This window comes from Dendroctonus ponderosae, unplaced genomic scaffold, assembly GCF_020466585.1.
Source record: "Dendroctonus ponderosae isolate FM_Combo_2020 unplaced genomic scaffold, Dpon_F_20191213v2 Dpon_F_20191213_1, whole genome shotgun sequence".
In the NCBI taxonomy this organism is placed as follows: Eukaryota; Metazoa; Arthropoda; class Insecta; order Coleoptera; family Curculionidae; genus Dendroctonus; species Dendroctonus ponderosae.
In genome coordinates this window covers 57,504,344-57,519,568 of record NW_026017110.1, presented here as the reverse complement: position 1 = coordinate 57,519,568, position 15,225 = coordinate 57,504,344, and the positions used below count along the sequence as shown (strand labels likewise).

General features: G+C 32.8%; 1 protein-coding gene across 2 annotated transcripts in view; it reads left to right on the top strand.

The window, feature by feature from the left end:
- LOC109537887 (cytoplasmic polyadenylation element-binding protein 2) overlaps positions 1-15,225 on the top strand; it is a 70,864-nt gene that overhangs the window by 42,248 nt on the left and 13,391 nt on the right. Inside the window, exon 3 of one of the 2 annotated variants that reach the window (XM_019904811.2) lies at positions 1,259-1,297. The exons of the other annotated variant lie outside the window; for it this stretch is intronic. Within the exon in view, the coding sequence (XP_019760370.1) occupies positions 1,259-1,297 (39 nt within the window). The remainder of the gene's footprint in view (positions 1-1,258; positions 1,298-15,225) is intronic. 2 annotated transcript variants of the gene reach the window in all.

Genomic DNA, 15,225 nt, shown 5'->3' with positions numbered 1-15,225 from the left:
CTTGCTACGTTCTCTACACTATATTATAGCGGGCATAAAAGATGTAATAATGCATAATAAAGTAGGAGGAAAATTGCATTCTGAGTGATGTTTCCTAGTTCGCCCGTTTTACACACTCGCATCTCCTTGGGGAAATAATGCTTTAAATAAAGCACAATAAGAAGCATTGCTTAAAATGCACGTGAAAATAGTTCCATTTCGTATTATGTATCCAAAGTACAAGTTTTAAGCATTTCGTAAAGAGCGTTACGGTAAATGGAATTGAAATTTTTGCATAATAAAATGCGATAAAAGCTACAATGGATTCTGCTATTATTATACCAAGAGAGGATTTATGGAAAGGGTTCAGTATTTTTTGAAAAATTGCCTTTATTATGCTATGTAAGTCGCCTTGTGAAAAGTATTGAATTATCTTATGAAAAGCAATAAAATTGGTATCTTGCTTCGAATTACATCTGTCTGTTTTATAAGATCGAAAGTGTTTACTAAAGGCCTCAGATGGAATAAAACGCTATAAAATTTCCGATCAGATGTTGCAATCTGGTAAAAGCTTTTTAACACAAACAAATTTTCGAACACATCACTTTTCATTTCGATACACATATTAATCAAGGAGCGGGTTTTACTGAACGATGATTCGCTACAGCATTAAGAATGCAAACACGAATAACCTCATAATCCCTTGTATCCACTTTAGTAGCATAAACCAAGTCCAAAGACAAAAATGGCGAAAATGTATAGGAGTGAGATCCGGCCGTCTCGGTGGCCAAAGGGGCGGGCCACCTCTGCCAATCCAGCAATTGCCGAAATGGGTATTCAGAAAATGCCCAACATTATTTGGAAAATCAGAAATCGCCTAATTAAAGAAGAGATGCACAGTTGTAAATTGGGTTGTTGCGTGGCTTGAGGATTTTCCTCCGACCACCGATGATTATTGGGGCAATTGCTAGTTTGGGTTAGTTACATTTCAACAATCGTCTGTTTGCACGAATCCACTGACAACATTTAAATATTAAAGAAAAATTACCTTCTTGGAGATTTTGTACTTCTGTTCTAAACCCGGCAAAGTTTGTAATGTTATATTATAAAGTTTTTAGGACACTAGTGTTTCAAATTGACATTTGATTAAATAAAATACGTTTTATATCAATTTTTTGTTAGTTACTTACAACTTATGAGCTTATTTTGACTGAATCGCCTTGGATAAATACAATGTTTTCTATTATTTTAATTTAAAAAATTATTTTTGTTTTTGCAGCTAAACATCCGTCGACCTGGAACGAGGTGTTAGCTGGTGGTAAGTCTTACTCAAGCTTATTTTAACCGATTAAATACAACGTACATATAAAGACTCAAGGCACGTTACACACTAATGGAATAATATGTATTTTGTAAATGTTATCTTTTGTATGAGCAAATTATTTTAAATTAGAAATAAACCACTTCATTCACCCTTCAGCTTAAAAAGATGTAGAATCTTTTTAAGCCGAAGCTAATTACTTCACTAACAAGAAACCTTGAAAAAAAATGCAGTGTTAAGGCATGAAAGAAAATCGAATATTCGTCGGTAGACAATTCAATTTTCTCCTGTATATAAAGAAAGGCAAAGCCTCTATAAGCCGGGTAAATTTTGTTGATCTGAATATCAAAAGCGATGTTATTGAAGAATAAAATTGTCACTTTGAGTGTGTTTTGGAAATCTTATAATGCTAAAAAATTTGAATTTTTATTCTTCAATCAATCTGGTGTGTTGTAAAATTTGAATTTACATTAGATCGTTTCACAGTGAATGCGTATATTTGTCTCTAAAATAAAACAGTTCATCACTGCTTTTACGTAACCGTTCAGATATCGCCATCCAATAAATCAAGCGTGTTACTGAATGTTTTTCTAAACAACATTAATCTTCTCCGTTAGGGCAAATTTAAATTAAGTTCCCAAAAAAAGGTTAAACTCACTAAAATAATGAATTCTTTCAATCTAATACGTGTTAGCATACATTTTATCTTGTAAAGGAGCATTGATTGGGCAACATTTTGGCGTGTATACGCAAATGTAAATATTAATCGTTAGACTTATTCTATAGAGTCTAAATAAACAGCGTCATTACCGCAAAATCAAATTGGTATCAAGGATACGTATGGTTTATCTTGGATATGGATGTTTGTTGTATTACTTTGCAAATACATACGTGTTTTTGTTGGGTTAGCCTGCAAAATAATCTATTTTATGTCCTTAAAGGCAATTAACGTGGAATGTAAATATGGAAACTTTATAACATCATTCATCATCATCATCATCTAAAAATACAGACTAACTTCTTTTGAAATTCATTTTTCATTTCAATTAATATTTACATTTTATTCAAATTCTTTTCTTGCAAAGTTTTCTATTCGTATTTTCAACTTTCGTATGCAGTAAATAATTTATTTCCATTCCAAAGTTTTGGTTGTTAATACATAGTACCTTGGAAACTCCAGCTTCGGCGGGCTTTGTCTTTCACTTTGCAAAAAAGTTCTTTTGTTAAATATAAAGTTCATTAACGAACATTAAGCAGTGCTAACTTTCAAGTCGCTATTTATCTGAATTCGCGTTTTGGTATTTTAGTTGTAAAACTGAGCTTTACATTTTGTATTTGTGTTCATGGATTTGAACGCATTTAATTACATTTTAATTAACATGATCAACTACTAAACTACTAATATTAATTACGTTTATTACATGGTATTTTTGTCAGCTAAGGGAGGTATTTCAACTGCGAAAAGTAACTTTAACAGGTACTTACATGAGATCGTAGTTTCTCCACGTTCCTTCCTTCATTAGGTCCTGAGAGAATTAACCTGTTCGCCTTTAACATAATGTATTCAACCCCCCATTAGACAGCATGCTGTAATTATAAATCTCTTTATTATTTAACATGAATTATGAGGGTGAGCTGCGTTGTAGAGGGTGAGATTGATGAGCGGAGTAATCTGAATTTTTAATAGTAGACCAAACGCGATAGTTGACAGTTCAAGAAATTACTCCGAAATTAACATTGCTGGTCAAGTAATTACTGTTTTAATCACCCCCAAACAGTGGCAAATTTTTAATTTACATAACTCAAATTTTGATTTTACTCAATCCATACAGCAAAAACCTGTTTATTAATTTTGAATTTGTTCATTAATTGCTGATCGTTTTAAGTATGTTCGTCTTCTTTTGATTTTTTTTTATAGCAAATGCTTATTTAATTAATAATTTGCTGAAAATGTTGCAAAGAGCGAAACTTAAACAACTTCAAAGTCTGTAGTATTCTTGCTTGCAGATACTATTGAGGCAAATTTACCAAAAATCTTAGATTCTCTTCCCGAAGTTGAAGCTCTTGTGGCTGTTATTTTTCTCCAAATTAGTAAATTTTAAAGATACATCTAATAATCTTCGCTTGTTTTCCAAAGAACGAAAACATTAAAAACCAACGCATTAACATTATTTACGAGGCGCGTTAATTTCTTAAATACATAAAATGTTGCTTCACATTCAGGAGAGTCTCGCCTTGCCATGGACCAACCTTGTTAGAGGTTCGGTAGTTTCATTTAGCAAGTTCCGATGTTTGCAAACGTCATTATTTTCCATTTATCAACATGATTTGGATATTTCATCTTAAGAATCATGAAAATTGCAATAGAATTTTGTGTAAGCCGTAAGTGTTTTGTAAGTGCATTGACCGCTTATCTCTTGATGTTACGAATAGTTCATCTGAAGTGTAATTCAGACAAAGCTTAGTGACGAATTATGTATATTTGACATGTGTTTCACCCCTGGTGAGCATGCAGATGTGTAAACAGATGTCCATATTCAAAATTACACACTCTTCAAATGTGATAAATGACTGGAACCATAATTAAATAAAAGGTTTACTCAAGATTCCGTAATTAGATTAGTTTCCACTTGTTCTTTCACAAAAATAGCGGTTCTCTAATTTCAGAAAAACAAGCTATAAACCAGTCAGACAGAAGGATAAAATGTGTTAATTGTCTTTTCACTTAAGCTGGAAAGCCATTTAAAAAGATCGACTTTAGAAATTTCAGATTCGCTAACTTCAGCCCAATTTAATTAACTTAATGATCTTCCGTCTTAGTCTTTGATTAAAAAGCAGACTAGCTTAAATTTAGGAGCCCAATTTGATTAGAAGTTCCCGTTTCTTACTATCTATTTAGAAAACTTTATAGGAACGTATCCGTAGGGAATTAGCTAAGTTTAATAATCTATTTATTGGGCTGCAACTATTCCGGAATATGTTCTCACACTGTGGCTGCAAGTGCCTACACATCAATCTTTCTATTGTCCAATTTCATTAAGGAAACATTAATAGGAAAACTTGTTAATACCCGATTAGGTTTGAAGTGTTTTGCAAGAATTATGCCATGTTCTGCTTTATGGCCTTAGAACAATGGGCATCTTCACTTTTGCCATCAACGAAACTTTAGTTATATGGGTGAGCTTTATTTGTTTAAATAGGTATACAGTAAAGTATAATTTTGATGTCTTTAAATACTGGTAATATTTGCTCTCTAACCATTCTTTACCGTTGGAATCTTACAAAAACCAATAAAATAACTGAGTTTTACTACTGAAAAACTCATAAAACTGAACTGTATCCAAGCAATTGTTGTCACTCATATTTTCAAATTAACGCAAGAAACGCCTAAATTGTAGCCAAATTCAGTTGTTCTCACCAAGCTCATTTATATAACATTTATATAATTTGTATAATCCTTACTTAATTGCTTTGTTCGTAAATCGATTCGAAATTTAACACTCGACTAACTTTCTAAACCTGACCAAATAAATTATAATCCATGATCAAAACAATTCTGCAGATACTGCAAAGTTGAAAATTTAGAATTTAATATAAATTTATTCATTACTAGTGGCGATAAAAAAACTGCGTCAGGTCGCTTCAATAAATACTTGGATTTAGCTCGATTAGGAAATCCCCGCATCGGAGTTACTTGTTAATAAATCGCACAATGCGAACCATAATTGGTCAGAAAACTTTCATTGATTAGACACAAAAGAATGCTATGTCACTGGCTATTGCAAATGTAATCTAGTTATTTAATAAGCAAGCTTAAACCCGCAAGGGCAGCGAAAGATTCAAAGATCCTGATCATTATCCGAGTATGTTATTCGAATACGTAATTTATCCGTTACTCGATTTGTCAGTGTTTAAATATTTAAATGGAATCAATTTAATTTAGTTAGCTATCGAATGAATAATCCCTAATTTATTGAGAGCAGAACGTTTAATAAAAGACCAGACCTGGAGACATAAAAACCGCATAGTAAAATGAAAGCTGCTCCCTTAAATTATTGCGAAACAAACACTTATAGTGAAATCAAATCAAAAATTAATCTGCGTTTAGGGTTTTTCATAATGTCACACATTTGGCTTTTGTGAAAACATTCATATTTAAATTTAAAGGCTAATTTTCTTTCATTTTTAACTGCCAATTGTTGCCCTTCAACGATAAAAATTGCATAATAAATCACTCTCCAATGCTGTTCAGAAAGCTATTAGAATTCTAGAAAAACGTACGGCTAATCGATCAAACTATCTGGTTAACATAGTGGCTACGTCCATAAATCTCTTTCGTTTCAAGAAAGCTCAATTTGGGAATCCTCGAATTATCTCGTTCAAACACCATAAAACGAAATGGTCCGTCGATTCTCCTCGCTTTATCCAAAGTCAAACCGTAGAATAGAAAAAAGGGAGGCATTCAAAAATAAGAAGTTTTGCAACTAAAATATAAATTATTTGTAGTAGAATTTTAAAATGTTCTTTAATGCACTTAAGCATGGTAATTACTTTGGAAAGATCGCTCGGCTGAATGTAATTTGTACGGTCTACGTCACAAATATATCATTCATTAATTTTTAAAATTGAAAATTATTTGCACTGTTCACGCTTTGGTCTGGACAGGTCAAGTGACGGCTATTTTAATATATCGTTCAGAGTGGCATTTGTTTCAGATTCACATTGCTTAATTAAACACCAGTTTGTTTTATTTGCCAATAGACTTTCTAATGGAGAAATATTAAATTTGAAAATCTTATGTAACTTGCAAATTTATCGGCTAATTTGGTGAATCAAATTCAAAATTCCCAAATTTTTCGGAGATTCAACTTGAATTTAATACATTCGACTGTAACTTTCTATTTTGCTGCGTAGTGGATAATTTTGAAATTATGCTGTTTGAATGTTCCTTCTACAAACGGTGTCATTTAATTAAATTGTTCCCGGTGTGCATTAATGTTGTGAATGGATTAGTTAGGCTGTTATCCACGGAATTTCGTCGTTTATTCAAATTCTCTGCTACTTCAAAAATAATATGCGTCGAAATGTGGTCCAATAATCACTTACAATTTATGGCACTTAACAGAAACAATTTATCATCCTGAGTAGCTAATTCACCAGGCGAGGTAATTGTTATTACAAACGCATAATACAAGTAGGCAAATTGTTGTAAAATAACTTCTTCCGGCTTTATACGCGCACAGCAAGCAATGATGAACATGTTCCTGGTTTGTAAAGATGAGAGCTACTATCGATGTAGACAAATATTTGTAAAGGTTTAAAATATATATTTGGCCTACTCCTTCATGCCAGTACTAACTGAGGGTTAGTTGAATAGTTGATTGCTGAAATAAACCTAAAATCTGTTTCATTCAACAAATAATATGTAAACATTTTTTGGCTGATTACATATTTCCGACATAAATCTGATTATTAGCACAACCAGGACAACAGGTTTCGACCTTAGTCTTCATCAGCTGGGTGTCGATAGTTTTGCCTCATGTTTAATACTAGCCGTATTTAGTATTTCCGGTTTAGTACTGTAGTATTGAAAACACTTTGAATAAAAACGTGCCTGCAAAGCAATAGAGTGTAAAGAAAAACATTTGAAATTAAAAGTCACTGTTGAGCTGTGAAATTATTTTTTATTACAGTTCAGATCAGTTTTTATCAAATAAAAATTCCAAACTTTTTTTTTATTTATTCTTCCCCTCTGATTGACAGGTCGTTTTTATTCTCACGTGTTTTATTTAATAGCAATTCGGGCTTTCCATTTGAAAAAGTAATGAATCCAATTAGATTTTCCATTCTGAACTCCGGCAAAACACAAAATTAAATTTCAAGCGAGTTTATTCGCGAATGTGGTTTATATGATATATTTAAAAACATCAATGACGGTCTTTTTCGCAACATAATGGAATCTTAGGGGGAACTGAAATTTATATGTTTTTCCATTATGAAGCTTATTTACTTTTCGTTTCGAAACCATCTCGGAAAATTTCCAATTACTGTTACATATTGATGTGCATGAGATCAGTTGATCTGCTCTTATGTTAGAAGTAATATAAATAATTTATTAAGAATGTCAAAAGATTTACATTTAAATGGTTTGATCTAAAGGATTATGATAACTATTATCTCACTGATATTAAGAAATACGTAATAACAGTAAACAGTTCTTAGAAAATATCGTTAGTTACTACCTGTTTTTTTCTTGATAAGTGTTTGATTTGCCTACGTCGAAATTGCATAACTGGCTAATTGCACTAACCGCAAATTCCAATCCAAAATTTTCCCGTTTACATAAGTCTTTTATTCAGTGTCGTCCGACGCAAAAGAGAATTGTTTAACAGCGTATTTTTACGTTGAATTTTACACTTCGAACTAGATCCATTAAAACAATACCAAGTCTTGGAACTATGTGCAATATCAACAACGTGTAGGTCATTGTATTCAAATACATACTTTACAATTCGTCAGTCACATAATTAATGTGTAAATTTATTCATATTCAGTATCGGTCATTAATATAATCGAGAATTTATTATTTCGAATGTGCTATAGAAAGCTGTCGCACTTTTAGGGTCATTTTTTTTATTCGGGCGTTCTAATGGACAAAATATGTATGGTGATCGATTCGACCAAACTAAACACATCCTTGTTTATTAGTTAAATAAACAATTTTGCTGGAAAAGTTTACGAAGTTGAACAAAAATACTATTATTGTTTTAACTTTATTTATTATATTACTAAAATTATTTTCTATGTCGTGGATACATGTTGGGCATTGTGAGCTTTTTACAATCAGAATAGGAAAAATGGATGTAGATAATAAAATATGGTGAATTAAAGCAGCAAATTGTAATTTTCTTCGATTTGTACGTTAACTTAAGTAAAATAAGCGAAAGATAAATTAAAAGAATGCTCCAATTAGTAAGTGGCATTGACAGAGTAATGAATGAACACCACCAAGGTGTAAACATCTCTAAAAGTAAAATTAATGACCGAAGGAAACCGAGAGAATACATCACTGCAAGGTAGAAGATTGACTTCAAAAGGAGAGTGATAAAGAATATATATAAGGCAATGAATTGCAATAATCTGGGGAGTTTATTTTGCTTTAAAAGACGTCCATTGCTATCCTTTAGAATTAGGATTGATTTCCAGGTTTCTGGACTAAACAGGCATTATTTCCACCCACAAAGCATCAACATGCAAACAAACACTGACGTCAAACTGAAAAAACATTGTCCCTAGTTATGAAGTAGTCAAGGCTAGGAAATCTCCAGTCTTATCTTTTGGTAATACCCCATATGTATTTAGCTGGTGTTACCCACGTCGTAAATTGTGGCGAAATGTTTGTAATTTGGCCTTAACATTACTGATTAAACATTAAACATCGACCTGATCCGCCAGCTTTAAGGTGTCTTCTCACTTGTTATCGATTGCAGATGGCACAATGCTAGGGATATTATACATTACGTTACAAAATTGAGATAAGCGACACGGTAAAGAGCAAATGTGTAACGTATATGGACCCAGAAACAGGTTGATATCTAAGTTAAATATTTGACTCGGCACTGAAATACATAAAATAATTGGTTATCGTATAAGTTAAACGACCTGATAAATTGGTACCTTTTAGGATGATTATGCCATTTATCTAAACTTGTTTATTCCTTAAGAAACAGGTTATCGACCCAATTCGAATTTTTTCTACCCTTGAAACTACACATATATGATATATTGGATAGAGAATTGAAAATTCGATAAGTCAAGACAACATGAGTGAGGAAATTCTAGTGGTTTTGACCCAGAAAGCAAAATTTGAATATCAGACACCTAGGTGCAAGATTATGCCAAAATTTCATGTTTTCCGTCCCGTTTTTGCTCGTTTCTCCGAAGCAAAATGAGGAAAAACGCTCATTTTTACATCATTCCAGGGAAAACTAAATGGCCTCTTTAGAAAGTGAACCATCGATCAGAAAATGTTGGCAGTTTTCTGGAAAAAGTATTGATTTCAAGAAGTTTTAGATTTCCGTGTTTCTTCTGCTTTATTTGAAGTTTCTCAAGAACTTTTTGAGCCACATACTTCGTTTTGGCATCCTTGGATAGAGAATTGAATTCGATTCAGTCATAACAACATGAATGAGGAAATTCGAGTCGTTTTGACTATTATACATTGAGCAGAGGCAGATCTCATGTCAGTCAAAAAAATTATTGTTAGTCGACATAAACCCAGCACAAGGGAGGGTTTGTCTTCCACACCCTACATTTTGCAGGTTTTTTATTGCACTTCAAAACAACAAACAACAATAAATAGTATTTAAAAAAGGAAACAATATTAAATTGTATGTTAAATAATGAAAAGTACATCCCCCTCCCTGTATCCGCCACTGCAAGACCCCCCCTAGATCCGCTCTTGGCTTGTCATTTAGTAGATACTAAACAAGTAGGTATAACACAAAATACATTTTTTCCTAATATGTTGATGTGGATGCCATTCAAATGCATCTATTTAATCTGAGATAAAAACTCATCTAAGTTTATATTAATTTTGCATGTTTCTGCTTCGTATAGTTGTCTTAGACAAATACTATTTAGTATGGTCCAATTATGCGGTCGCCATTCGATTATTCTTGTCTTGTTTGCTCGATTGCTCAATAATTGATGTGATGAATACTGAAGTGGATTTTGAGGATCTTATTGTCGTTATTGATCTTAGCTCAGACTGTTTTGTTGTTTAGTTTTATTGGATTCATTTGTTCGTGTGTCGTGTTGTAAACAAGCCGAGCTCTACTTATTCTTCTTATATATTCAGTTCTTTGTTTTTGTAAATTAGTAATCGTAAACGTTTTTGTGTCCTCTGGGCTACTTTCATTCTTATGTTTTGTGCGTGTTTAGTGTTGTTTCTACTTCTTGTTTTGGAGTGGTTTCCATTTATCGAACTTTAAGTTTCTCATCAGCTTTTATGGCTGTTCTGTTGTGTGCGATCAGTGCAGTGTCGCCAGCCTATGGTAGTATGAAAAGTTTTTGGGAAAACAATTTAGCAAACATTTCTCTCATAATCCATCCACTAATGAATCAATAAATTATTCATGTTTCCATATTCCATTGATTGTTAGCCATTTCTGGGCGCAACCCTTTCGAATCGAGTGTTAAATAATGAGGGATTATGATCAAATTTCCCTTTTCTTTTCTTTTCTGGGCTGGGTGTTATCGGGAAAAGTTATCAAATCATATAGATATTAGATTAAGCGACAGACAGGCCGAGAAGTTTGTAATATTACAAATGATTGACAGTGTATAGGGGATGAAATGTGAAACCTATAAACACCCCTCCTTAACACGTCACTTGTAAACATGGAAACGTGAAAAGTTTTGCGATCAATTCTCTCGTTAACTCTATTGCGAATCAGGACATTTTTGCTGGAAAGACTGGAAGATATATTTTAACTGATGGGCTAATTTCGATCATGGAACTCCCTATCTCTAACTCTACACGATACTTACTTGCTCCCTCGATATTGTCACATTTTATTTTCCGGGTCAGCGTTTGCCATGTTCAATTAGTACATCGGTAATTTAAAAACAGTCGGTGGTCAATTAATAAATAAAACAATTTGAAGTCAAAGGTTTCGATCGTGTTAAAATTAAAAAGAGCAAAGTTGCAGTGTCATCATTTAATGACCGTCCGTCCGGCTTGTGGTTGTAAAAGCTTTTTTTAATTAAGCTGATGAAATTGATTTAAAGCCAAGTTTCACCATATCATTTTTGAATCACTTTGTCAACTTTCACTGTCCACATAAAAAATTTTTAGAGCTTGCCAAAAATTGGACTATTTTCTTCGCTAATTATTCTTCCTCTGTCTATTATTCGGTTTACAAGCTTCGAAATTACATGTTAACGTAACTGGTGTTCACTAACTTCCAAGATTCACTTATTTGACTTGTTCGCCACAAATCGGGGATTTTATTTGCCTTTGAATCCTCAAAGGTACATTATAAAGGCTCCAAGTCTGGATACAGTGTAAACATCTGTTTTTATTTGTTCTTCCTATTCTTAAGTTCGCACGTAAACTCAGGTTAATTACATTACCATAAGTTCTAACTTTTTCTCTTTGCATTGCTGATCGCAGAGCGAAATTGCACCAGGCTTGCATTAATTAAAGCCAAAATAATTACCTTTCAAGTGTTTGAAGAGCAGCTACCTGTCCTTCCGGGTTACCCAAACTAATTTAAATCTCTCTCATCTTGCTTAAAAATATATATTTGCTCACTTGCCTTTCGGTTATTAGTTTTAATAGTGTTTTATAGTTGAAAAAGTTCTCTTTTGAGAAAACCTCACGCTTTTCCATTTAAACCGAGCCAAACTTTGAAGTTAAAGTGGTTTCTATTACACGTTTCTAATGTTATGGCAAGATCTAAATGAATGAAACGTTTTTTAACCGCCTTTGCTTCAGCGATTTATAAAGGTTTCAAATGCTCCATTTCATAAACGTCACTGCGCGCTGTAACTTCTCGATAAAAGTTTCCTTAGTTTCACGATGATGGAAGTAGCTAGTTACTGTACCTTAATGTACTTCAAAAGCAATTAATTAGTTTTGTAGCCGCTATGGAATATTGCCGAACTACGATAACGGAAATGGAATTTAATTTAAAGCTAACTGCCTTTTCAAAGCGTTTTATTGTGACATAAAACTAGGATTTAAAAAAGAAATAACCAAAGCTACGGTATTGTTTTTGACTTTTTGATTCCTTTTTCATGGCCTTTCAGTAGCAGATTCGAATTACTTTGACGTGTGTTTTTGTACATTGGTAATTATTGTTATTGGAGTTTTTGTGGGCTTTGTATATTTTCGATTAAAAACTATCGATGTGTCGGCATGCGCTTGAAAATTATTCGGCTAATGAAAAAATGGAAAGGACAGGAAGCGATGAAACGAAACCAAAAAACTCTCTTCAAAATCTAAAATAACCTGTAGGGAAATTTCTCGGTGGAAGTCTCAGTTCTTAGACTGAAGCGAAAAATAACAATATTCACTTTGTGTAAAAAATGTAAATCGACTTATTGTGTAAACGGGTTTAATTGCGCTCGAAAATAGTACAAATTGAGCAATTAAATTGCAGTCATTTCATGACAAAAATCGTAACTAACCGCAGTTAACATCAATCTTAGAGTGTGTTTATTGTTTACTATTTAGATTACTTGAATCTGTAGATTAAACCGTAAGTGTAGAATAAGTATCTTTTTTATTGCTTTGAATTTTTTAATACTGATGTCACTGATCCAGCTGAATTTAAAAAAATGGCCACAAAAAATACATTAAATCTGTTGATTTTTTCGGGCTTCAACTATTCTTTCGTGGATCTTCAGCTGCGTCGAGCAAACTTCCTCTGATGATGCAAACCACTCGTGATTGCGAAACGTAGAGAGAAATCTGTAACCACGACCGGCTAAAAGTCCCCCAAAAAAATAATCAGTTTCTAGCAATGGCCGATGAAGCCTACTTCTTTTGTGCTTTCGCGCATCTTCTTCAAAATTATTACTAGTGATTAATGAGAATTAAGTTAAAAAATAATTCAAATCATTGTTTTACCGTGAGTTGTTTTGGTAGTTTCTATAAGGAATGCTGATTATATTATTATTGTTGACTGCATATCGGAAATGCACAGTCAATTTGATATTTAGATTAGCAGAAGCAATAAAATGAGACGTTTGTCTTAGCACTTACGTAATGTGATTATTCGTGGAATCGATATTCTGCAAATACGCCCTTTGTACGAGTTGGAAGACAAATAATTCAACGTGATAATTAACGCGCGACTAGTAAAACTAGTTTTCGTATACGGAGAAGTTTTTATTGCGGTATTATGAAGTTGTAGAGAGAATGATACCGATTAGGAATTGTTGGGTTCATTTTCCACTTCATTACGTTCCGGTTACCCGACTTACGTAATATTTGATTTCCCATTAACTTTAACGCATTTCTTGGTATGTGGTGATGGTTCTGAGTTTGGGTAGACGGAAGTAATTTGGCATCAACATTTAAAACAAAAATTCCTGGCCAACTGCATATGCTAACAATTAAGTAACACGATAAAACTGAAATCATGTAAATGTCACCGGTTTATTGCACACCTCTCTTTCTCTTCTTGATCTATATTAATATTAATTTTATACTTCGCTACATATGTCAATTAGTTTTTTGGCCTGAACGATATCTTCGAGGAAACATTATTTTAAACTGATGAAATTCATAAAGAACTACTTAGCATAAACACGACCTACTAGCATATTCATTTTCAGAACAGTATATTTTAGTATATCTGGTGCCATCTGAGCTTTCTTCAATATGTCACACAGGCTTTTTTTAATGCAGGAAGTCAAATTTTAGACATTCGGTATTAATTTCTGGTTTGAAAAAGTGAAACTTTGGCAAAAAATTAACATATTATTCGAAATAAATGCGGGCTGAAGCATTTGAAAACATCACTTATACAACATTTTTTAGTCCATAATTGCTATTTAACAACTTTAATAGTCCAGTTGCATTTGTAGTTGATTACAGTTTTTCTATAACCAGCACATGCATGGTTGGATTCATGCAAAAGTAGAAAACCCTAGCGAATTCAAAGCATTGAAAACATTTTCTTGGTTTTTTGAAGCTGCAAAATGCGTGAAAACTAGCGTGAAAAGATTTTTACCCATTTACATACATATTTGAGACAAGAGCTCCTTTCATAAGTCGAGTATTGATCCTGCATATGAATTCTACTTTACCACGTTCCTTTTTTGTTTCCTCCAGCAACGCTCTAGCGAGGAGGTGATTCTGATAAAGTTTCTCTTTTCAAGTGTTCTATTGTGTTTTCAACCCCTATTTCAAATTTTAATTACGTCGCAGACAATTAATGCGCATGAAATTTCACAAATTAACATACATTGCATAAAAATACCGCAGTTTACCATTATGGGGGCAGTTTACCATTACGAACCTTCACCCAGTTGTTCTTTAACCTAGTGAAAACTGTGTTTGTTCTTGATAGTTTGTTTTCAATATTACGAACAAACATTGAACGAAGCGTTTGGAAACTATTTTTGGCAATTTTAGTAAATATTTTCGATTGCTTCATCGACAATGTGATCACGTGCGGTAAAGCTACTTTCATTTTCCAAGCCACTATTCACGTTGGGAAAGATTACGGGAAAATAAATAGCAATTGAGTTTTTAAATAATTTCAGAAAAAAATAATTAGTTTCATGTGTCTGCCTGAATGCGATATTTGTTTGGTTGGATTGAGAATAATTTTTTTCATTTGTTTAGTTTCGTCTTGTTAATTAATATCTTCTGTCTGTCATCTTGCTTAGCTTGTTTTCGTTGAGTTGAACATCAACCTAATTTAAAATTTGAACCGAATATCCAGAACTTTGAATGTTTTAAGAAAGAAAAATAAACGATTTTTTAAATTCATCGTTTTTTTATTGAAAATGTGTTTCGAGTGCAGCTCCATTAGTTTTGAGATTTCGAACAACTGTTTTATGAACTAAAGACATTTGCGTGTTCATTTCAGGACGCCCTGTATAGGTATAAGAATTATTTTTTTCTTGAAGAAGCTCATTTTTTTAGCAGTGAAAAGAGGTATTTGAATATTACTTACATTGTGTATAACCATATATACAAGGTGTTTGAGAAGTCCATTAATGTGCCATATTCCGAAAATATGCTGTTTTCATTCCTAAATGGATCTTTTAAAGCTTTGGCGATTAACAACAATAGTTGCTTTGTGATAAGGTAGTCATTTACATTTTTTAAATTATGATTTAAAATAACCATTAAATGATTTGCCAGTGATTTTTTCTGATATAAAATGTATTGTTCATGTTCC